The 24,762-nt window shown below is 41.6% G+C and overlaps 1 protein-coding gene across 10 annotated transcripts in view; it reads left to right on the top strand.

Annotated features, from left to right (window-relative positions):
* The window catches only part of LOC130294354 (epsin-1-like), a 400,181-nt gene that overhangs the window by 333,889 nt on the left and 41,530 nt on the right, over positions 1-24,762 (top strand). For 7 of the 10 annotated variants that reach the window (XM_056544011.1, XM_056544010.1, XM_056544015.1 and 4 more), the window contains 3 exons: positions 1,978-2,269; positions 2,419-2,574; positions 19,301-19,402. In XM_056544011.1, coding sequence (XP_056399986.1) covers positions 1,978-2,269; positions 2,419-2,574; positions 19,301-19,402 — 550 coding nt within the window. The remainder of the gene's footprint in view (positions 1-1,977; positions 2,270-2,418; positions 2,575-19,300; positions 19,403-24,762) is intronic. The other 3 variants (XM_056544019.1, XM_056544018.1, XM_056544016.1) reach the window with 1 other exon arrangement.

Raw genomic sequence — 24,762 nt, 5'->3', positions numbered from 1 at the left:
GACAGGGTACTCTTTTTAACTCCTTCAGGACGAAGGGCGTACCTGTACGCCCCTCGTCTGGTCCCGGTGTTTAAAACGGGGTCGGTCCTGGCTGCTAACGATAGTCGGGACCCTGGGCCAATAGCGTGCAGCACCGATCGTTGTGCCGCGCGCTAATAGCCCTTTATAATAGCCCTTTAGACCCCTTTAGACCCCTTTCAACTTTGATCGCCGCATCTAAAAATGAAAGTAAACACTTCCCGGCAGCTCAGTCGGGCTTATCGGGACTATCGCAATAAAATTGCGATGTCCCGATCAGCTAGGACACGAGAGGAGACCCCCTTACCTTGCTCCGTCGCGTCCGATCGATGTTTGATTGCTCCAAGCCTGAGCTACAGGCTTGGAGCAATCGAGCCCCTATCTTGCTGATCCATGCAAAGCTATGGCTTTGCGGGGATCAGGGTAAGAGATCAGTGTGTGCAATGTTATAGCCCCATATGGGAGCTATAACACTGCAAAAAAAAAAAAGTGAGAAAAAAGTTAACAAAGGTCATTTAACCCCTTCCCTAATAAAAGTTTGAATCGCCCCCCTTTTCCCATAAAAAAATTAATAAAAATTGTGTAAATAAAAATAAACATATGTGGTATCGTCGTGTGCGGAAATGTCTGAACTATAAAATATATTGTTAATTAAACCGCACGGTCTATGGCCTACACGCAAAAAATTCAAAAGTCCAAAATAGCGTATTTTTGGTCACTTTTTATATCGTGAAAAATGAATAAAAAGCTATCAAAAAGTCAGATCAATACAGAAATGGTACCAATAAAAACTTCAGAACACAGTGCAAAAAAATTAGCCCTCATACCGGCCCGTACGCAGAAAAATTAAAAAGTTATAGGGGTTAGAAGATGAGAATTTTTAACATATAAATTTTCCTGCATGTAGTTATGATTTTTTTCCGAAGTACGATAATATCCAACCTATATAAGTAGGGTATCATTTTAACCGTATGGACCTACAGAATAAAGATAAGGTGTTATTCTTACCGAAAAATGCACTGTGTAGAAATGGAAGCCCCCAAAATTTACAAAATTAAATTTTTTTTCTTCAATATTGTCATACAATGATTTATGTTTTTCGTTTCGCCGTGGATTTTTTGGTAAAATGACTGTCACTGCAAAGTAGAATTGGTGGTGCAAAAAATAAGCCATCATATGGAATTTTATGTGCAAAATTGAAAGCGTTATGATTTTTAGAAGGTGATGAGGAAAAAATGAAAATGCAAAAACTGAAAAACCCTGCGTCCTTAAGGGGTTAAATTCTGGGTGCTACAAACAAAAAAGCAACCTTATTTTCTGATCGCCCATTGGTCCCTGGTGCTCTGTTTTTCCTATGACAACCTGTTCATGCAGAAACTGCCTGCTCAGCTAATCACTGGCTGCGGTGAGTCACTGCTGCAGACATTGATTTCTTAAGAGCGTAGTTGAACATTTTTGTATATTAGAGAGGTTTTTTTTCGCCTTTACATTGCTTATGAATGATGATTGCTTTATATGAGCAGTGGTTAGTCCATTTGTTGCTGTTCCTCTAACTTATTAACTTAATTTGTTAACGCTACACTATATTAGTAGAGATGAGCGAACTTACAGTAAATTCGATTCGTCACGAACTTCTCGGTTCGGCAGTTGATGACTTATCCTATGTAAATTAGTTCAGCCTTCAGGTGCTCCGGTGGGCTGGAAAAGGTGGATACATTCCTAGGAAAGAGTCTCCTAGGAGTGTATCCACCTTTTCCAGCCCACCGGAGCACCTGAAAGCTGAACTAATTTACGCAGGAAAAGTCATCAACTGCCGAGCCGAGAAGTTCGTGACGAATCGAATTTACTGTAAATTCGCTCATCTCTATATATATATTAGCTACATAATTATATTATATTGTGGAGTTTCATATTTGCTTTCTGCTAATTCCTAATTTCCATCAATGTTTTTCTCTTTAGTCTTCCCTAATGGATTTAGCAGATGTGTTTAGTTCCTCTCCTGTACCTACATCAGACCCATGGAGATCAACAACAGCACCTACTTCAGATCCTTGGTCCGGAGTAGTAAACACTTCTACTGCATCAGCCGTGTCTGATCCCTGGGGAGGGCCACCGGTGGCTACAGGTGCAAGTACAGACCCATGGGGTGCTGGTATTCAGACAAACATTGCTCCTAGTGACCCCTGGGCAGGGACCCCAGCAGTTTCTTCAGCAGATGCCAAATCTGTGTCTGACCCGTGGAATCCAGGAGGTAAGTAAAGAAAAAATGTATGTTAGACATGTAGCATTTCAGTTCTTATTTTGATCTTTTAATGTATTGTCTCACTGAAAAACTATGGTTTGTTAGAGTAAAAATATATATCAGTTTAATTCTTTCTTCTACATTTCTTTTATTTATAGGTGCTGCAACTACTGTTAGTGCCCAGAGCACTGATCCTTGGTCTTCAAGTCCTTCTATGGCAGCTAAGCAGACAACAGACCCTTGGACTCCAGCAGCAACCTTCTCCGATCCCTGGGGAGGCTCTCCTTCTAAGCCACGTACAAATGGGACTGTGGGTAGGTCTTTTTGTGGCTTTTTTTTTTTTTTTTCTTACTTATAGTGAATGGTAGGGTAGAACATCAAAATGTGAACAGTGGAGGTTCTACACACAAAGAGGGGAGTTCATCAAGCTATTTAGATCTAAAAAAAAAAGTCACATCAAAAGTCTGTCACTTCTTAGACTTTTGTGTGCAGTGCTTTAGGCTAGTTTTATGCAGTGGTGATCGATTCAGGATGTGCAACTTTTCTCTGAAAGCCGCTCAAAAGTCGCAGCTCCTGTCATTTACACAATAACCCACACCAATTTACTTCAGCCCTGAAAAGTACTCTAAGTGCTACACCCCCCACCCCCGCACTCGTGCATGACGGCCCCCCCCCCATATATATATATATAATGTGTGTGTGTGTATACATGGAGGAGGCGTGTCGGCCGTGATGTCACACTGCGTCCAGCACGAGAGAGCTGCAACAGAGCCGTGGCCCCGTGCAGGAGATCATGGGGGTCCCAGCATTTGGACCCCCCGTGATCAAACACTTATTCCTTATCCTGTGGAAAGGGGATAAGTAGTTTTTTTCTGCAGATGTCCTTTAATGCCCCCCGCAGCGCTTATATACATTAATGTCTCAGCTGCGCTATGTGTAAAAAGTATTGTACAAGCACATTGGGCTGGCTAGGGAAGCCGGTGGCATTGCGCTAACGTCCCTGGCCGGCCTGATGCGCTAATACAATACTTTTCACACATAGCGGAGCGGCGTCCGTATAGAAAAATGAAAATCTTCATTTTTTACACTCGCATGTTCTTGTAGACCCAATTTTTGAATTTTTGCAAGGGGTAAAAGGAGAAAATTTATACTTATATTTGTAGCCCAATTTCTCTCGAGTAAGCACATACCTCATATGTCTATGTAAATTGTTCGGCGGGCGCAGTAGAGGGCTAAGAAGGGAAAGAGCGACAAGGGGATTTTGGAGAGAACATTTTTCTGAAATGGTTTTTGGGGGGTATGTCACGTTTAGGAAGCCCCTAGGGTGTCAAAACAGCAAAAAAAAAACACATTGCTTACCATTTTGGAAACTAGACCCCTTGGGTAACAAGGGGTAAAGTGAACCTTAATACCCCACAGGGGTTTCACAACTTTTGCATATGTAAAAAAATATATATTTTTTACCTAAAATGCTTGGCTTCTCAAAAATTTTAGATTTTTACAAAGGGTTAAAGCAGAAAATACCCCCCAAAATTTGAAGCCCAATTTCTCCCGATTCAGAAAACACACCATATGGGGGTGAAAAGTGCTCTGCTGGCGCACTACAGGTCTCAGAAGAGAAGGAGTTACAAATTTTGCTCTGGGGGCATGCCGCATTTAGGAAGCCCCTATGGTGCCAGGACAGCAAAAAAAAAAAAAAAAAAACACATGGCATACCATTTTGGAAACTAGACCCCTCGGGGAACGTAACAGTGTTACAGTGAGTACTTACACCTCACAGTTTTTTTGAACAGTGGGCCATAAAAGTGAAAAATATTGAAAGTGTTACCCCAATTGTTTCATTTTCACATTGGGTATTAGGGCAAAAGGCCCCCAAAATTTGTAGAACAATTTTGTCTCAGAAAAAAAATACCCCATATATGGATGTAAATTGCTCTGTGGACACACTACAATGCTCAGAATAGAAGGAGTGAAAATTTTGTTGAAATTGAAGTCGGGGGTCATGTGCATTTATAAAGCCCTCAACAGCGGAAAAAAAAAAAACACATGTGACACCATTTTAGAAACTGCACCACTCAATGAACGTAACAAGGGGTACAGTGGGAAATAACACCTCACAGGTTTTTTGAAAAGTGGGCAATAAATTGAAAAATTTGATTTTTTTTACAGTAAAATGCTGGGTTTACCTAATTTTTAACATTTTCACAAGTGGTAATATGAGGAATTGGGTTACAAATTTTGGAGGGCTTTCCCCCCTGACTATAAAAATACATCCACATATGGGCGGGTGCACAACAAGGCTCAGAAGTCATAGAGGTCACTTTGTATTTGTGGCCTATGGCATATCAGTAGCTGACGGTTACATACATTCCGAGGAAAATACAAAATGAAACACCCACATGTGACACCATTACAGAAAGTACCCACCCTGAGGAATGGGTATAGGGGTAAAGAGGACATTTTGAACGCACGGGTGTTTCCTAAATTTATTTTCCAGGAATGGATGAAGGGTAGCTTTTGAAAATTGCAATTTTCAACCTATGCTCTGCTTCATTTTTCTGGAAACCTGTCACTCCGAATTGTCGCCTGGAAATACGACAGAGCTCAGCGAGAACTCTTCGCATTTGAGGCGGATGTTTGTTACGGACATAACAGTTACATACATTCAGAGAAAAATACAAGAAAGGAACACCCACATGTGAACCTATTACAAACAGTACACCCCCTAGGGAAGGTGTATAGGGTGAAGTGGAGATTTGGAACAGACGGGTGTTCCCTTCATTTATTTTCCAGGAATGGATGAAGTGTACTATAGGGGGAAGAAAATTGCAATTTTAGTACTGATATGCCAATTATTTTCCCAGAATGATGACCCAGAGTACAGCCAAAAGTAAAAATGATGCCCGCCCCAAACCCTACTCTGAATCATCATTCTGGGAAGGGGATGTGTGGGGCCGTCCCTATTCTGTTACCTCAAATGCGCAACCCGCTCAGGTGGGGAGAGAGCGTTGCGCATTTGAGGCAACTGCAAACCTCCAATGCTGTTGACTCTGTGTCCCATGACCCATTATGTAGGGGGAAGACATAAAAAAGATATTGGGGGTATTGGGAAAAAGGTTTTTGTTTTTTTTGAGGGGGGGGGGGGGGTTGGTATAAAATTTGGAAGGCAATGTACTCTGGACTGGTACATTGGAGTCGAATTTTGGGGAATGAAAATTAGGGCAAAGGATGGAAAATTTAGTACTCCATGTGTGATACTCCCTGAAGCAGCCTATGCAGAGGCCCGGATGATCGGGACAAGTGTCTCATTAAGTGGTGGTGTCCTTCCGAATCCCCCTCTTGCGACACACTCTGCATTTCTTCTGAGATCGTCCCTTCTTTCCAGTGTGGGGAATCACACCTGGAAAGTGTTGGCCAGGGACGATCCGGGCACCCACAATTCCAGAAGTGCTCTGACCCGCTCTTTGGCGGTCACCATAGATGAGGGCCTTTAGAACTTCCTCTTGGAACTGCAAGTATGTCCCTGTGTTGCATACTTGTACAGTACAAAAGCGTTGTACATGGCAACCTGTACCATGTAGACTGCAACTTTTTTGTACCATACCTTTGTTTTCCGCATGGCATTATATGGCTTGAGGACTTGATCAGAAAGATCAACTCCCCCCATATACCGATTGTAGTCCAAAATACAATCTGGCTTGAGGACCGGTCCCACGGTACCTCGCACAGGGACAGGGGTGCTGCCGTTCCCATGAATAGTGGTGAGCATAAGGACATCCCTCTTGTCCTTATACCGGACCAACAACAGGTTCTCATTGGAAAAAGGCACGGGACTCACCCCGGGGGATAGGAGTCTGCAGGGGATAGGAAGGAAGGCCTCTTTGATTCTTCCAGACTGTCCCACAAGCGACCGTGGATCTGGTGGCGAGGGATGTGAAGAGAGTACTAGTACTTTGATACTAGTATAAAAGTTATCCACGTAAAGGTGGTAACCTTTATCTAGCAATGGGTGCAAAAGGCCCCAAACGATTTTCCCGCTAACACCCAGAGTGGGAGAACAATCTGGGGGTTCAATGCGGGAATCTCGTCCCTCATACACCATAAACTTGCAAGTGTACTCGGAGGTACTCTCGCAAAGTTTATACATCTTCAAGCCATACCGCGCTCGCTTGGTAGGGATGTATTGCCGGAAGCAGAGTCTCCCCTTAAAGCTGATGAGAGACTCATCAATAGCGACCTCCCTTCCAGGGACATAGGCCTCCCAAAATCTGGCCCCGAAGTGATTGATGACCGGCCTGATTTTATACAGGCGGTCATACGCGGGATCAGTTCGGGGGACATGCCGCATTATCAGCATAATGCAAACATCTCCGAATGGCCTCGAATCGGGGATGTGTCATGGCCATATTGTAGAGCGGGGTCTGATAGAAAATGTCCCCACTCCAATATTGCCTGACACTGGGTTTTTTAACTAGACCCATATGCAGCGCAAGGCCCAAAAAGGTCCTCACTTCCGCTGCATCGACTGGAGTCCAGCCGCCGGGTCTAGCTAAAAGTGAGCCCGGGTTAGCGGCAACGAACTGTTGGGCATACAGATTCGTCTGTGTAACCATCAGATTAACAAAGTCGTCACTGAAAAAATTACCGAAAAAGTCCTTTTCAGTGAACCCGGTGATGTTAATCTTGATTCCTGAGTCGCCAACAAACTCGGGAATCACGGGCTCGTGGTCCGCTGGCTCAGCCCAGACAAGTTCTCCGGTACGAGGTACCAGTGACCTTGGCAGGGGGGCTTCACTAGTATGAGTGCCAGGGGGACTCATACTAGCATGGGGCACAGGGTCAAGGACAGAGGAGGTTTGCGGCACCGCACGGCAGCGTCTCCACCGCCTTGGTGGCTCATCATCAGAACTAGATGATGAGGAGGATGATGAAATAAGGAAGGTGGGGTCTTCATTGTCCTCTGAGCCGCTCTCGGTGTCTGAGGCAATTATGGCATATTCCTCCTCCGCCGAAAACGCTCTGCGGGCCATTTCCCTACTCTAATGGGGATACAGGTGTGTGTGTGTGGGGGGAGGGGGGAAACTTTATTGGTGTATGTGCTGTGTGTGGTGTGGTGCGAGACTACCTCCCTAACCCGCCCTAACCCTCCCTAACCTAACTAAACTAACCCGCCCTAACCGAAAAAAATTAAAAGGGGACTTTTTTAAAAAAACAAAAAAGGGACTTCTAGCGCAAAAAAGCCCTGCGCCAAAAAAAAAGCGTTTATCTAATCAGTGGTGTGCGCACTGATTAGCGCTTGTGGCGGCAGGGGGCGCAGAAGTCAGTGGGGGGTCCGGCCACTCAGCCCAGAACAGTGGCTGGTGGCTTGTACACAGACCCCAACACAAAAAAAACCGAAAAATAAAATAAAAAACCACTTAACCCCGAAAAAAATGCACCCGCCTGAACCCAAAAAAAAAAAAAAAAAACGCTGATCAGTGATAAATCACTGACAGCGGTAGGACAGGCTGCACACGCAGGTACGGTCCGTCCACACAGTACACGCCTGCTACTGGTGGCACGGACCACCTATGGGTGCAAAAAAGCGCTAGAAAACCCCCCAAAAAAAGCGCAGGCACCACAAAAAAAAAACGCTGATCAGTACTACGGGACTGATCAGCGGCGTGTGGGCTTTAACAAACGGTGGTGGACCGCTCATTTATAACTAAGAGGGTCCGCGCACACGCTTGGGGAAAAAAAAAAAAAAAAAGATCTGCGCCAAAAAAAAAGGTACGCCGAAAAATATATATATATATATATTTTTTTAACCCTAACCTGTCCCTACCTAAATCTAAAGCTATCCCTGGAGATTTCTGTGCCAAGGGGCCACAGAAAGGGGGCAAGGGGCACTTTTTTTTTAACTGAGGGGATGGTGGGCAGCATGGGGCTCCGTCCTGCTCGCCAGATCTCTGTGAAATGGCGGGCAGAACGGAGCAACATGCTCCTAGCCCCCCCACCATCCCCTCCCATTACAATGTGATTGGTGTGGCCACTTTGGCCATCCAATCACAACTGTACTGAGGGGGGTGGCCACGATGCCAGCCCCCAGTACAGCACGGATGGTGATTGGTGGTGTATATTACACCACCAGTCACCATCTATATCCGGGTCACACGTGACCCTGATGACGCGAAACCGCTGCAGAATGCCGCCGGTAAGTAGTTACCGGCGTCCTGCAGCGATCGCCGGTATAGGAGGTCCTCCGGACCTCCTCTGGCACACTGCCGAGATGTCTGCTGAATGCGTTCGCGCATCCCGACGTTTATAAATGACATTCAGTTAACCCGGCGATGCACAGCATCGCACGGGTTAACCAGCAGAAGTCCCGCTGTTTCCAGCAGGGGACAACTTCTGCTTCACCCCCAGGACCATCCATTGATGGTCCTGGTCAGCGATCACTGTGATTGGTCCCTGTGGACCAATCACAGTGACCTGGGGTGAAAGTTCAGATCCCCCGCACTGCCCGCCCCAAAAGTCGGGCAGAACGGGGGACGATGGCTGCAGGAGCTCGCGGGGACCTGCGGCATAGGGGAGGAACACGCGACCTCACCTGGAGCAGCGGCGGGACTGGGAGTTGTGGTTTTGCAACAGCTGGTGCCCTCCCCCCCTGTGAATGTACAGGGTACATTCACACGGGCAAGGGTTTTACAGTGGGTTTCTCGCTGCAAGTTTGAGATGCAGCAAATTTTGCGCTGGGAAACTCGCTGTAATCCCCCGCCCGTGTGACTGTACCCTAAAAACACTACACTACACTACCACAAAATAAAATAAAAAGTTAAAAACACTACATATACACATACTCCTACACAGCCCCCCTCCCCTCCCCCAATAAGAACGTCCGGTACACCACTGTTTCCAAAGCAGAGCCTCCAGCTGTTGAAAAACAGCAACTCCCAGTATTGCCGGACAGCCATTGACTGTCCACGCATGCTGGGAGTTTTGCAACAGCTGGAGGCACCCTGTTTTGGAATCACTGACGTAGAATACCCCTATGTCCACCCCTATGCAAATCCCTAATTCAGGCCTCAAATGCGCATGGCGCTCTCACTTTGGAGCCCTGTCGTATTTCAGGGCAACAGTTTAGGGCCACATATGGGGTATCGCCGTACTCGGGAGAAATTGTGTTACAAGGTTTTTTTTTTTTTTTTTTTCTCCTTTTAACCTTTCATGAAAAGGAAATGTTGGGGTCTACACCAGAATGTTAGTGTAAATTTTTTTTATATTTTACACTAACATGCTGATGTTGCCCTATACTTTACATTTTCACAAGAGGTAAAAGGGAAAAAAGACCCCCAAAATTTGTAATGCAATTTCTCCCGACTATGGAGATACCCCATATGTGGGTGCAAAGTGCTCTGGGGGCGCACAACAAGGCCCAGAAGGGAGAGTGCACCATGTACATTTGAGGTGATTTGCACAGGGGTGGCTGATTGTTACAGCGGTTTTGACAAACACAAAAAAAACAAAAACCCCACGTGACCCCATTTCGGAAACTACACCCCTCGCGTAATGTAATGAGGGGTGCAGTGAGAATTTACCCCCCCACAGGTGTCTGATAGATCTTTGGAACAGTGGTCCGTGAAAATGAAAACTTGTACAGCCGACTGTTCCAAAGATCTGTCAGACACCAGTGGGGGCAAATGCTCACTGTACCCCTTGTTACTTTCCTCAAGGGGTCTAGTTTCCAAAATAGTATGCCATGTGTTTTTTTTTTTTTGCTGTTCTGGCACTTAGTGGCTTCCTAAATGCGACATGCCCCCCGAGCAAAATTTGCTCTCAAAAAGCCAAATATGACTCCTTCTCTTCTGAGCATTGTAGTTCGCCCGTAGTGTACTTCAGGTCAACTTATGGGGTACCTACATACTCAGAAGAGAAGGGGTTACAAATATTGGGGGGTATTTCCTGCTATTGACCCTTGCAAAAATGTGAAATTTGGGGGGGAAACACACATTTTTGTGAAAAAAAGATTTTTTTTTTTACATATGCAAAAGTCGTGAAACACCTTTGGGGTATTAAGGCTCACTTAATTCCTTGTTACGTTCCTCAAGGGGTCTAGTTTCCAAAATGGTACGCTATGGAAGTTTTTTTTGCTGTTCTGGCACCATAGGGGCTTCCTAAATGCAACATGCCCCCCAAAAACCATTTCAGAAAAACGTACTCTCCAAAATCCCCTCTTCACTTCTGAGCCCTCTACTGCGCTCGCCGAACACTTTAGATAGACATATGAGGTATGTGCTTACTCGAGAGAAATTGGGCTACAAATATAAGTATACATTTTCTCCTTTTACCCCTTGTAAAAATTCAAAAATTGGGTCTACAAGAACATCCAAGTGTAAAAAATGAAGATTTTGAATTTTCTCCTTCACTTTGCTGCTATTCCTGTGAAACACCTAAAGGGTTAAAACGCTGACTGAATGTCATTTTGAATACTTTGGGGGGTGCAGTTTTTTATAATGGGGTCATTTGTGGGGTATTTCTAATATGAAGGCCCTTCAAATCCACTTCAAACATGAACTGATCCCTAAAAAATAGTGAGTTTGAAAATTTTGTGAAAAATTGGAAAATTGCTGCTGAACTTTGAAGCCCTCTGGTGTCTTCCAAAAGTAAAAACTCATCAATTTTATGATGCAAACATAAAGTAGACATATTGTATATGTGAATAAAAAAAATTTTTTATTTGTAATATACATTTTCCTTACAAGCAGAGAGCTTCAAAGTTAGAAAAATGCTAAATTTTAAAATTTTTCATCAAATTTTAGGATTTTTCACAAGGAAAGGATGCAAGTTACCACAAAAATTTACCACCATGTTAAAGTAGAATATAAGAAGTAATGGAATTCTCAGCTCACCCTCCAGGGCCCCAGGCGCACGGACTGTGCGAGGCAGCACCACTTTAGCAAAACAAAAAAACTGGATGTCCAGCGCCAAGATTCGTGCAAAACAGATTCTTTAATGCTAAAATGCCATAACAGGGGTCAAGGTTATGGCATTTTAGACCCCTGTTATGGCATTTTAGCATTAAAGAATCTGTTTTGCACGAATCTTGACGCTGGACATCCAGTTTTTTTGTTTTGCTAAAATAGTTTTTTTCGTGACATATTCTATCTCGGAATCAGAATGCTAACTAAAAGCATTCCAGAGTTATTAATGTTTAAAATGACAGTGGTCAGATGTGCAAAAAACGCTCTGGTCCTTAAGGCCAAAATGGGCTTGGTCCTTAAGGGGTTAATAACTCTGGGATGCTTTTACTCATGAATTTGATTCCGAGATTGTTTTTGAGTGACATATTCTACTTTAACTTAGTGGTAAATTTTCGTCGATACTTGCATCATTTCTTGGTGAAAAATTCCAAAATTTTATGAAAAATTTGTACATTTTGCATTTTTCTAACTTTGAAGCGCTCTGCTTGTAAGGAAAATAGACATAACAAATAAATTATATATAATCAACTAGTCATGTTTTTACTTTTGGAAGACATCAGAGGGCTTCAAAGTTTAGAAGCAATTTTCCAATTTTTCACAAAACTTTCAAAAAGTGCTCTGTGGGTGCACTAGAGGGCTCAGAATCGAAGGAGCAACAATGGGATTTTGGAGAGTGCATTTAGCTGAAAATGTTTTTGGGGAGCATGTCACATTTAGAAACCTCCCATGGTGCCAGAACAGCAACAAAAAAACATGGCATACTATTTTGGAAACTACACCCCTCAAATAACGTAACAAGGGGTATAGTGAGCCTTCACCCCCCCACAGGTGTTTGATGACTTTTCGTTAAAGTTGGATGTGTAAATGAATTATTTTTTTCACTAAAATTAGTTTTTCCCCCAAAATTTTACAAGGGCTAATAGGAGAAAATGCCCCCCCCCCCCAAATTTGTAACCCCATCTCTTTTGAGTATGGAAATATCCCATATGTTGATGTCGAGTGCACTGCGGGCGCACTACAATGCTCAGAAGAGGAGTCACATTTGGCTTTTGGAAAGCAAATTTTGGGGGGCATGGTTTTTGGGGGGCATGTCACATTTATGAAGCCCCTATGGTGCCAGAACAGCAAAAAAACAAAAAAAAACACATTGCATACTATTTTGGAAACTACACCCCTTAAGGAATGTAACAAGGGGAACAGTGAGCCTTAACACCCCACAGGTGTTTGACAAATTTCTGCTAAAGTTGGATGTGAAAATGAAAAGTTTGATTTTGTTTCACTAAAATGCTGGTGTTACCCCAAATTTTCATTTTCACTAGGGGTAATAGGATAAAAGGACTCTCAAAATTAGTAACCCCATTTCTTCTGAGTTTGGAAATACCCCATATGTGGATGTAAAGTGCTCTGCGGGTGAACTACAATACTCAGAAGAGAAGGAGCGCCATTGAGCTTTTGGATAGAGAATTTGGTTGGAATCGAAGTCGGGGGCCATGTGCGTTTACAAAGCCCCCGTGGTGCCAGAACAATGCCCCTCACATGTGACCCCATTTTGGAACCTAGACTCCTCACAGAATTTAATAAGGGGTGCAGTGAGCATTTACACCCCACTGGCATTTGACAGATCTTTGGAACAGTGGGCTGTGCAAATGAAAAATGTAATTCTTCATTTTCACGGACCACTGTTCCAAAAATCTGTCAGACGCCTGTGGGGTATAAATGCTCACTGCACCCCTTTATTACGACCACATTAAGTGAGGGGTGTAGTTTCCAAAATGGGGTCACATGTGGGGGAGGTTAACTGTACTGGCACTATGGTGGCTTTGTAAACACACGTGGCCTTCAATTTCGGACACATTCTCTCTCCAAAAGCCCAATGGCACTCCTTCGCTTCTGAGCATTGTAGTTCGCCCGCAGAGCACTTGACATCCACAGATTGGGTTTTTCCATACTCAGAAGAAATGGGGCTACAAATTTTGGGGGGATTTTTTCCTATTTCCCCTTGTGAAAATGAAAAATGTAGGGTAACACCAGCATTTTAGTGAAATTTTTTTTTTTCACATCCAGCTTTAACAAAAATTTGTCAAACACCTGTGGGGTGTTAAGGCTCACTATACCCCTCGTTATGTTCCGTGAGGGGTGTGGTTTCCAAAATGGGATCACATATGGGTATTTATTGTTTTGCGTTTGTCAGAACTGCTGTAAAATCAGCCACCCCTGTGCAAATTACCAATTTAGACCTCAAATGTACATAGTGCACTCTTACTATTGAGCCTTGTTGTGCGCCCGCAGAGCATTTTACGTCCACATATGGGGTATTTCCATACTCAGGAGGTATTTTTTTCCTTTTACCTCTTGTGAAAATTAAAAGTATGGGGCAACACCAGCATGTTAGTGTAAAAAAATTCAATTTTATTACACTAACATGCTGGTGTAGACCCCAACTTTACCTTTTCATAAGGGGTAAAAGGAGAAAAAGCGCCCCAAAAAAATTCTCACGCAATTTCTCCTGAGTACGGAAATACCTCATATGTGGCACTAAACTGTTGCCTTGAAATACGACAGGGCTCCAAAGCGAGAGAGCACCATGCGCATTTGAGGCCTAAATTGGGGATTTATTTCCCCAGTGATGGGGATGAATTGATCGGCGACTTGTGGTGATCACCGACATGGGGGAGGCCTCAGGACTCCCCCACAGGTGTTTGCACGGGGTGCCTGCTGAACGATTTCAGCAGGCATCCCGGTCCCTGCCCGGTGAGTGGCAGGGACCGAAATTTCCACGGGCGTACAGGTACGCCCTTGGTCTTTAAAGGGGTTATCCAGGAAAAAACTTTTTTTTATATATCAACTGGCTCCAGAAAGTTAAACATATTTGTAAATTACTTCTATTAAAAAAAATCTTAATCCTTTCAGTACTTATGAGCTTCTGAATTTAAGGTTGTTCTTTTCTGTCTGAGTGCTCTCTTATGACACGTGTCTCGGGAACCGCCCAGTTTAGAAGAAGTTTGCTATGGGGATTTGCTACTAAACTGGTCGGTTCCCGAGACACGTATCATCAGAGAGCACTTAGACAGAAAAGAACAACCTTAACTTCAGAAGCTCATAAGTACTGAAAATACTCCTGTGGTCCTTAATGGGTTAAAAGACAGTTCATCTGCCGTCTGTGCCACTACTAGAATTTACCCTTAAAGTTCAACATGGAACCCCCATTTGAAATCTTAGCACTTCTCATACTGATCAGCTTTAAGGATAAGTTCTGAAACAACTCTATTATAAGAAGCACTGGTGTACAGGGTAAATTAACAGTTTTTTGACTAGCTGATCCCATAAGGTTCTGGGTTCAATCCCCAGACAGGGACAGATGATTATAAATTACTCACCGTGCCTGAACAGGTGGGAAATAAAGGAGAACTGTGAAGTAATTTTCCAGTAATGTTCCCAAGCGCCAAATTCATCAAGGAGCGTGCAACTTTTCATGAATTTGGCGCAGGGAGTTAAAAAAAACAAGGCGACATGACTAAAATAGTAAAAAAAAAAAAAAAAGTTGACAAGTATTGATGAATTCCCCTCAGTCTCTATTGCAACACTGTACTTGACAAACATCAAGTAGCCTCAATCTTTCCATATATCACCCGCTCAGATCTTGGATGTACAGAATACAATGTGAGAAGTTTAAAAGTGATAAAATGTTCCCTTTTGGATAAGGTCACACATGCTGTATTTTGCTGCATATTTGCTGCTGCATATTTTGCTACTCATTGATGTCAATGGATAGGAAAAATGCACATCATCAAATACCCAGCAAAATACAGCAATTGTCACCCTACCATTAATATGCTTTATGCTATCAATATTGTTTTCTATTTAAGTGAGCAGAGGAGAATGGGGAAATACAGGTGTGGACAAAAATGTTCTTACCTTTCTGTTAAAGACAGAAAAACCCACAATGCTCCCTGAAATTACTTGAAACTGACAGAGAGGATAATGAATAAAAATTGGCTGAAAATGTATTAATGAAAATCAGACATTGCTTTTGAATTGTGGTTTAACAGAATCATTTTGAAAAGCTAATAAAACTGGCCTGTACAAAAATGTACACTTAACATAATATTTTCTTGCACAACCTTTTAAAATTACCTGTCATGTGCTTGATACATTTTTTTTTTATCCTCCCAGTTCACTCCCCCATCATGATAAACCACCCCCTGCCTTTATGGTTTTATTATTTTTTTAGTTTGCTACCTTGATATTGTTCTTACCCTCAGTGAGCTATACAGACTGGTAAGGGGCGTTACCCAGAAGGTACAACATCAACTGAAGCCCTGCTGAGGAGAACTTCCACCCTCTGTCTGCTATGCTGCTCTGAACATACAGCCAAGAGCAGTTCAGTGTGTGATCGGCTGTGATTGGCTGAGCCAGCTATGCCCAGCAGCCTTCAAAGGTAGCTGAAATATTCAGCTTTATACACTGAAGAAAAGGGGGCGGAAATATTCAGCACAATGCACTGAAGGCATCATGACTCTAGTCTAGCTCAGCTCAAAGAGGAAAGAAGCTAAAATATTCAGCTCTATACACTGTGCTGAGCTGAGGTCCTGTCTGGATTTCCTGACTTTTGTCAATCCTGCAGGCAGGATCAAAAGGAGGAACCCTGGTGGCCAAACTTTTAGGGATTAATTTAACCCCTTAACGACCAAGGACGTAAATTACATCCTGGTGCTGCGGTACTTAGCGCACCAAGACGTATATTTACGTCCTGTACATGACCGCGAGCATCGGAGCGATGCTCGGGTCATGCGTGGCTGGTCCTGGCTGCTGATCGCAGCCAGGGACCCGCCGTTAATGGCCGACATCTGCAATTGCGCGGATGTCTGCCATTAACCCCTCAGATGCCGTGATCAATACAGATCACGGGATCTGCTGGAGTGCGGTCAGAAATGTGGATGATCTGCTCGCCCGCAGCGCTAGCGCGGCGATCCGATCATCCAGAACGGCGCACGAAGGTCCCCTTACCCGCCTTCCACGGGTCTTCTGCTCTGGTCTGAGATCGAGCAGACCAGAGCAGAAGATGACCGATAACACTGATCACTGCTATGCCCTATGCATAGCACTGAACAGTATTAGCAATCAAAGGATTGCTATAAATAGTCCCCATAAAGTGTAAAAATTAAAAATCCCCTCCCCAATAAAAATTTTAAATGTCCTTTTTTCCCATTTTTAGTGAAAAAAAAAAAAGTAATACACATATTTGGTATCGCCGCATGCGTAAATGTCCGAGCTATTAAAATATAATGTTATTGATCCTGTATGGTGAACGGCGTGAGCGTTAAAAAAAACAAAACACAAAATTGCTGCTTTTTTGTCACTTTTTATAAAAAAAAAAAAAAAAAAATATTTATAAAAGTTTTATTTACACAAATGTAGTATCAGTAAAAAGTACTGATCATGGCACAAAAAAATTAGCCCTCATACCGCCGCTTATACGGAAAAATGAAAAAGTTATAGGTTGTCAAAATAGAAGGATTTTAAACATACTAATTTGGTTAAAAAGTTTGCGATTTTTTTTTAAGAGCAACAATAATAAAGTATGTAATTCTGGTATCATTTTATTCGTATTGACCCACAGAATAAAGAACACATGTCATTTTTACCATAAATTGTACGGTGTGAAAATGAAACCTTCCAAAATGTGCAAAATTGTGGTTTTCTTTTTAATTTCCTCACACAAATAGTATTTTTGTTGGTTGCGCTATACATTTTATGGTAAAAGGAGTGATGTCATTATGCAGGACAACTGGTCGCGCAAAAAACAAGCCCTTAAACTAGTCTGTGGATGAAAATATAAAAGAGTTACGATTTTTAGAAGACGAGGAGGAAAAAAATGAAAATGCAAAAATAAAATTGGACTGGTCCTTAAGGTCAAAATGGGCTTGGTCCTTAAGGGGTTAACACATAAAGTTCCAAATTTTATTAGGAAGTATATTGGAAAGGTAACTCAATAGGCTTATTTATTACATATCTGTTTTTAATTACTAATGGCAAGTACTATTTAAGGCAGCTACTGCAAACAAATGATTTCTGTAACTCTGAATGAGACATTGATGAGGAAGGCATTAAATACGGGGATCAGGAAAAAGCTAATATATTAAACAAATTCTTCTCCACTGTATTCACAGAGGCAAATGAAATGCCAGGTGAAATACAGCAAGGTAAGGTAAACGCCCCAGTACAGGTCACCTGTCTAACCCAGGAAGAAGTACAGTGCCACCTACAAAAAATCTAAATAGACAAATCACCAGGTCCAGATGGCATTCACCCCCGTGTTCTAAAGGAATTAAGTAATGTAATAGACAGACCCCCATTGAAACTGTGGAATTCTCTGCCTGAGGAGGTGGTCATGGTGAACTCTGTAAAAGAGTTCAAAAAGGGGCTGGATGCATTTTTGGAGAATAATATCGCTGGTTATGTATACTAGATTTATAGGGACAGAAGGTTGATCCAGGGCTTTATTCTAAATGCTAATTGGAGTCGGGAAGGAATTTTTACCTCTAATATGAAGGTTTTTTGCCTTCGTCTGGATCAACTCAGTAGGGACTCATTAGGGTTATAGGTTGAACTTGATGGACTCTGGTCTTTTTTTCTACCTTATGAACTATGGGGGAGATTTATCAAAACCTGTGCAGAGGAAAAGTTGCCAGATCAGATTCCTACTTATATTTTTGACAAGGCCTCTGCAAAATGAAAGAAGCAATCTGATTGGTTGCTATGGGCAACTGGTCAACTTTTCCTCTGCACAGGTTTTGATAAATCTCCCCCTATGTTACTATGTTACTTCTGCCCTTGTCTACAGGCCTCTTAGCCTACTCTCCAAATGCAAACTGCTCCATCTGTCTTGAGTTTGAAGGGTGCCTTCTTCAGACTACATGTTTAGCCATTTTATAATAGTTCAATGTTTTTCTCTTTGTCATTCGTAGGTGTTTGTTACTGTATTTACTCTGTAGCATGAAGGAGGCTCTGTAATGTTTTGTGGCTGCATTTGGCACAGTGTGTCTGATATGTCATCATACCCTGTACAGATTCAAAAGATATCAAGGCATTCTGGAGTGAAATGTGCTGCCCAGTGTCAGGATGCTTGGTCTCGGTGGCAGGTCATAGGTTCTCCAACAGGATAATGACCCAAAACACACAGCTAAAAACAACCAAGAATGGCTAAGAGCAAAACATTTGACTATTCTAAAATGGCCTTCTGAGAGCCCTGATCCGAATCCTGTTGAGCATCTGTAAGGCTAGGTTTACATATATCTGGCGTCCGGCTCCAGAGAAACTGGATGAAAATTGCCACAACTGATGCACCAGGAGTGCATCAGTTGTGCATCATCCGGCATCCATTGTCTGTGATAGCTGGACGGGGGAACGCAGCAAGATGCGTTCCTCTGTCTGTGCCGGTCCGCGAGTCCAATCATCCGGCGTCTAAACTGAGACGCCGGATGATTGTAAACTGTCCCATTCAAATGAATAGGATCGGTTCTGGCTTCATGTTCCCTCCGGCACAGCTTTTCAGCGCCGGAGGGAACTGACAACTGATGTCGTATATACAGGTATGTAAAGGGGGCCTAACATCTGCTAAAGCATGCAGTCTGGAGAAGGCACCATTCAAACCTAAGACAGCTAAAGCAATTTGCTTATGAGGAGTGGGCCAAAATTCCTGTAGACAAGTGCAGAAGTCTCTTTGAGAGTTAAAGAAATCGCTTTATTTTGTCCAGGCAAGGTTTTTTTTTAATGTTTCTGTTAAACCTCAATTCAAAAGTAATGGCTAATTTTCATCAGTAAATCTAACCAGTTATACCATTATCTGTGTTAGAGACTATATGATAGGTGTCCAAACAATTGGTACGTCAATTGTGCAATGATTTATTTTTCGCTACAGAATTTGTACTTACATTTTTCCTGTTTTGTGCCAGTCAGGCAGTCTATTCCTTTAACAGTGCTTCATTATTTTGCCTGTTTTTTGTGGGACTTGTTTTATTTTTAACCTATTTGTCTTTGTGTGTATGCCTGTCTCTGTCTGCTACACTTGCCTCTTAAGCCAGTACAACATTTGACCAGTTCATCAGTTCTGCAGATAGAGATGAGTTTTCCGATTTTGACAACCTGAGGACTACCCTTCCCCATTCAGGAAGCAGCACAGGTTTGGAAGTGCTCTCTTTCCTACCTGCTTGCTTTCTGTGAATCCATTAACCCTCAGCTTTTTGCTTCTTTTGTCTTTTATATATGTTTGCTGTTCTTTGTGCCTTGATAGATATGTTGTTTTTTTTTGTTGTTGTTTTTTTAAATCTTCGCCAAAATGGGCAAAGAGTTTACTCTTGAAAAATTAAAGCTTTCTCATGCTTTTTTTGCTTTATTCTTTGTAACATTAAATATATTGCTACTTATATGATGCAAAGAAATTCAGATGGCACTCATGATTTATGCAGCAATAACGAAGTTTATTCAGTCAGGTCTGGATACAGGTAGGCCGACGGGCCGTTTCTCGCTCTCAATCAGCGCTTTCTCAAGACCAATGACTTCCGTTAGAATCCCCACCCCTAAATACACCTGTACAATTAACCCATTGTGGAAAAACAACTATTAAAAACATTGTTTAATTATATCTGTAGTGAGGATTTTTTACCAACACTCTTTTATGTCCAATATTAGGGAAAACGATTCAGCATTATATGTATTCATACATTTAGTTTATTTGCTTCATCTTATTTTCACTATCCGGAGGAAAAGACGCGCTCAGGTCCTTCCTCTCATTCAGACCCAGCGGTCCCAATGCCTCAGTTTTCAATATAATTTCGGTTTCTTTTTGTAACAATTTTTTATTTCTATCTCCCCCTATTTCAGATGGTTTAATCACTGCTAAGCCCAGAAATTTAAGTTGTTTAATATCGTTATTATGAATTGTTTTCATGTGTTCAATTACACGAGGACAGCCTATTCCTGTTGTAAGATAACTTATGTGTTCCCTTACACGTATGAATAGGGGCCGAATCGTCTTCCCGATATAATAGCCACAATAACATACTAATGCATATACTACAAACTGTGTTCTACATGTAATAAAATCCTTTATAGACAATATATGCGGTCCCAATCTGATATTATTAACATTAATCATATGTGTGCAAAAATTGCACTGGCCACATTTATGGTTCCCTTCTCGTAATTGTGATTTGGATCCAATGGTTTATTGATTGATTGCTGAATTAAATGGCAGTTATTGTAAATAGCTGATTTTATTACCCCGTCCATAGGACTATAATTGAAAGAAAATTTTTTTTGTTGTATATTAAGTTGTTGTTCAGACTGATACATTTTTTTTCTTTTTCGCATTAGTAATTCCTGTCTGGGTATTTTTATGACCTTGTTTAATGACTCGTTTATGATGCTGAGCGGGTATCCCCTTTCTTTTAAGGGCACTGTTAATTCGGTTGGCTGTTTTTCAAAACTATCCTCTGTGGAATTTATACGTTTTAAACGAATGAACTGTCCATAAGTTAGCGTTTTTTTTTAATATGGTGGGGGTGAAAACTCTCAAATCTGAACAGAGAATTCCTAGCTGTGGATTTTCTATGTCCCTCTATTAATAAGTCATCATCTTGTATTTTTAATTTTACGTCCAAAAATTCCAATGCATCTCTGCTAAAAACACTGGTGACTTCAATGTTCACACTATTGGATTTGATGGATTGATTGTTGGAACTGAAATTCTGTACCGGACCACACTATCAGAATATCATCTACATACCATAAAAATAAAGCCAGATACTGGATGAAAGGATTTTTTTTCATAAAAAATTTAATCATCCTCTAATACTCCCCAAAAAATATTAGCAAAAGGGACTGGTGTCCCCATCGCTGTGCCATCTGACTGGATATACCAGTCATTATTAAATTGAAAAGTATTATGGCTTAGGACAAATATTAACATGTCACAGATATAATTCACAAAAGTAGTATCGTAACCTGGCAAAATCTCTAACCGTCGGCGGACAGCCTGTGCACTCGCATCCTGTGGGATGCGAGTGTACATGCTCTCAATATCGATGCTGGCTAATGAAAAATGTGGTTGCCACCCAAAATCTTGCAGTATCTGTAATAAATGTGAAGTGTCATGTAAATAAGCTGGAATCGTTTTTAACAATGGTCTCAGAATATAATCCAAATATTGTGAAAGGTGTTCCAACAATGAACCTCTCCCCGCCACTATAGGGCGCCCTGGTGGATTTCTTAAACTTTTATGTATTTTGGGAATGCAGTACCAGTACGGTTTTTTCGTTGATGTAATAAACAATTTTTCTGCAAATTTAGTGGAAAAAATACCTTCCTATACTCCTTGTCTCAGAAACAATCTGACTAAATTCTGATAGTGTGGTGTCGGATCGTTTGATATTTTATTGTAAGTTTTTTTTCATCTCCCAACTGCTTCTTCGCTTCCTCCAAATAATGTTTTAGACAAAAGAACAATATTCCCTCCCTTATCCACAGGTCGAACAATTGTATTATTCTGTGAGGACAACCATTTTAAAGCATTTTCCTCACCTTTTGTGAGATTATTTTTTGCCCTTGGATAGATTAATGCTTTTACCTCACGTTGTACTCTCTACAAAATGTTGAATGTTCGAACCTGCGGGTAAGGGGGGATTAAAACTGGATGGTACACCCAGTCTGTACATTCTCCTTCCTGCTCATGGTCATCGTCTGAGTAATCTAGGAGTAACCTTACATTTTCTCTATCAGTATAGTTGAACGAAGGGTTAACGCAGAAACCCCCAGGGTCCCAGTTTAACTGGTCGTTCTCCACTACTAAACCTTGCCTCCCTGTGGGAACCAATATTACAAGCAAAATACCGATGCAAATTGATTTTACGTACTGATCTGTGTAGGTATATTACAAATCTACTATAATCGATGTCAGCTTTTAGACAGAAATTCAAACCCTTGCTGAAAACATTAATGCAGTCTTGTGACAGGACTAAAATCAGATAAGTTGACAATATTTTCTGTGGTAGTAATATGAGTAGCAGGTTCACCTACCTCTTCCAGGTGACCTGCTTTCTCTTTATGCCACCTCGATTTCTGTAAGTTGTTGACTCTCCCCCTTCGGATCTTACGTCTAAAGGGGGTCTTTTGTTGTCCCGTTTAGCCACAAGACTGGAGGGACCTGCAGAAGATGTATTGTCCATATTAGTACTCGAGTCCAAACCAGAGTCAGTAGTCCAATATTCCTGATTTTTTGGGTTCTGTCTACGTCTCCTTAGTCTTCTTAGTTGTTTCTGCTGGTTCCAATAAAAGATGCGTTTTAAATCATGGTCTTGTTTGTCTCTCAAGAACTTGTTCTTCTTTCTTTCCTTAATCTCTAATTGGATCGGTATCAGTTTCTTTTCCAATTTCTTCTCAAATATGGACATCTGATTATCAGTATATCTGGTTTTTAATTCGGCTTTAGCTTTCAGCAACTGGGCTGTTACTTTCCCATACTCTTGTTCCGTTCTCTACAACATTAGACGTGTAAACTTCAGGCTATGTTCTTGGTGAAGCTGATTCCATTCAGCTGTGAACTCAGGATCTTTCTGAAACTGGGTAATCTCCTTAAAGACTCGCAGGCCTCTAGGTACGCGTTAACACTGTGAATGATTGTAACAAATTGACTGTCCAAAAATACTTAATTTCTTTTTCTGCCAAGGCTGTGATCCAGTGATTTTGTACTTAGGACTTGCAACTCATCTTTTAAGTTGCATTGTGCGAAGAATTCACCTGCATCTTCCCAACCTCTCAAGACTGTATCCGGGTTGGTATATGGCTGCTGTTCCAAACGGGTATCTCTTCTATTATTATTATCATCATCGTCATCCATTCTCTGCAGTTTATTGCGTGCTCAGACTTTTACAAGTAATGAAGCAGATTAATCCCAAACAGGTAAGTAGGCCTGGATACAGGTAGGCTGGCCGGCCGTTTTTCGCTCTAAATCAGCGCTTTCTCAAGACCAATGATTTCCGTTATTTCAGATGGTTAAATCACTGCTAAGCCCAGAAATTTAAGTTGTTTAATATCGTTATTATGAATTGTTTTCATGTGTTCAATTACATGAGGACAGCCTATTCCTGTTGTAAGAGACTTTGTGTTCCCTTACACATATGAATAGGGGCTGAATCGTCTTCCCGATATAATAATATAAACAAAAAGAACAAAAGTAGCCCAAAGAGTCACTTGTACAAAAATAAAATAAATACATTTCATTGGTATGCACTAAAATTAGAAACACACACAGAGGAAAACAATGCATCACAAAAAGCGGCAAAGCCGGACGAAGGTCAGCATGCCGAAACGCGCGTTGGAGTGGTGGCATCCCGGTCCCTGCAGTGTCTCCTGTGATTGTTTGAATCCTGTTGTATTTTGTAACATTCATTTCGTAATATTATGCACTTTACTGCTGGTGTTTAGGTATCCATACCCACCAGCATACAGCACCTTACTTAAGTTGCACTTTGCATTTTTTATACTGAATAATTATTATGCTGCTATTATATAGATTGGTGTCTGTATTTATGTATATTGTCTGATTAGTGGTTTATGTGCAATACCCCCACACCACCATTCCTGCTGGAAAATTTTACCTGGAAAAAAAAAAACAAGTTAAGAAGGAGGTTATACCATTTCCTATTTGTCCCCAGATCACCCAGGATTGATTTTCTTATTGTTAAATTAATCTTGGCACAGAGTCTAGTCTCTAGTATGACAGCTACCTCTGTCCAGAATTTTTTTTATATTCTCACACTCCATTCCACATTTAAGGCACCTACCTAGCATTCTCTCTACAATTAATTGCCCAAAGTTGTGAGGGTGAGTAGTACAGTCTATAAATCCTTCTCAGTCGGGTAAATTGGTACTGCTTGACTTACAGATTTTTTTTTTTTTTTTTAGCAGACCAACCTTTCTGTATTCATCAGTCTATACATTTTCCCCATTGTTCTCGTCCCATCCTTCATTGTTTTAAAAAAAAAACTCTGTGAGATTCAATATTAAACACAATTTGATTTTTAGTACACCTAAATGCCTCATATAGTTGTACATATCATAGCCTCTGTGATTTCCTTAACTCAAATTCTTCTTTTAATGACGCAAACTCATTAATAACTGATCCACATACCTCACTCCTTTCCGTATCCAAATCTCCTTACCCATTCCTTCATCAAATTGTTCCAAATTTGAATTTTGCCACACCATTGTGAATTTAAAGCTTCCTTGAACTCTACATATCAACTTGAATTTCTTTCCTTTAAATTTTAACATGTGAAAGACATTCCCAGTGCTTCTCCACTTGAAAACACACCTCTAAAAATTCTACTGCATCTACATGAAACCCAAAATGCTTATTTGCTAATTTTGCCTACAACCAATTATACCACCCTTGTTTCAAATTCTGTGCCTCAAAGGGGTTATCAAGGAAAAAACTTTTTTTTATATATCAACTGGCTCCAGAAAGTTAAACAGATTTGTAAA

This window comes from Hyla sarda, chromosome 10 (assembly GCF_029499605.1).
Source record: "Hyla sarda isolate aHylSar1 chromosome 10, aHylSar1.hap1, whole genome shotgun sequence".
NCBI lineage: Eukaryota > Metazoa > Chordata > Amphibia > Anura > Hylidae > Hyla > Hyla sarda.
This window is presented reverse-complemented; position numbering and strand designations above follow the sequence as displayed.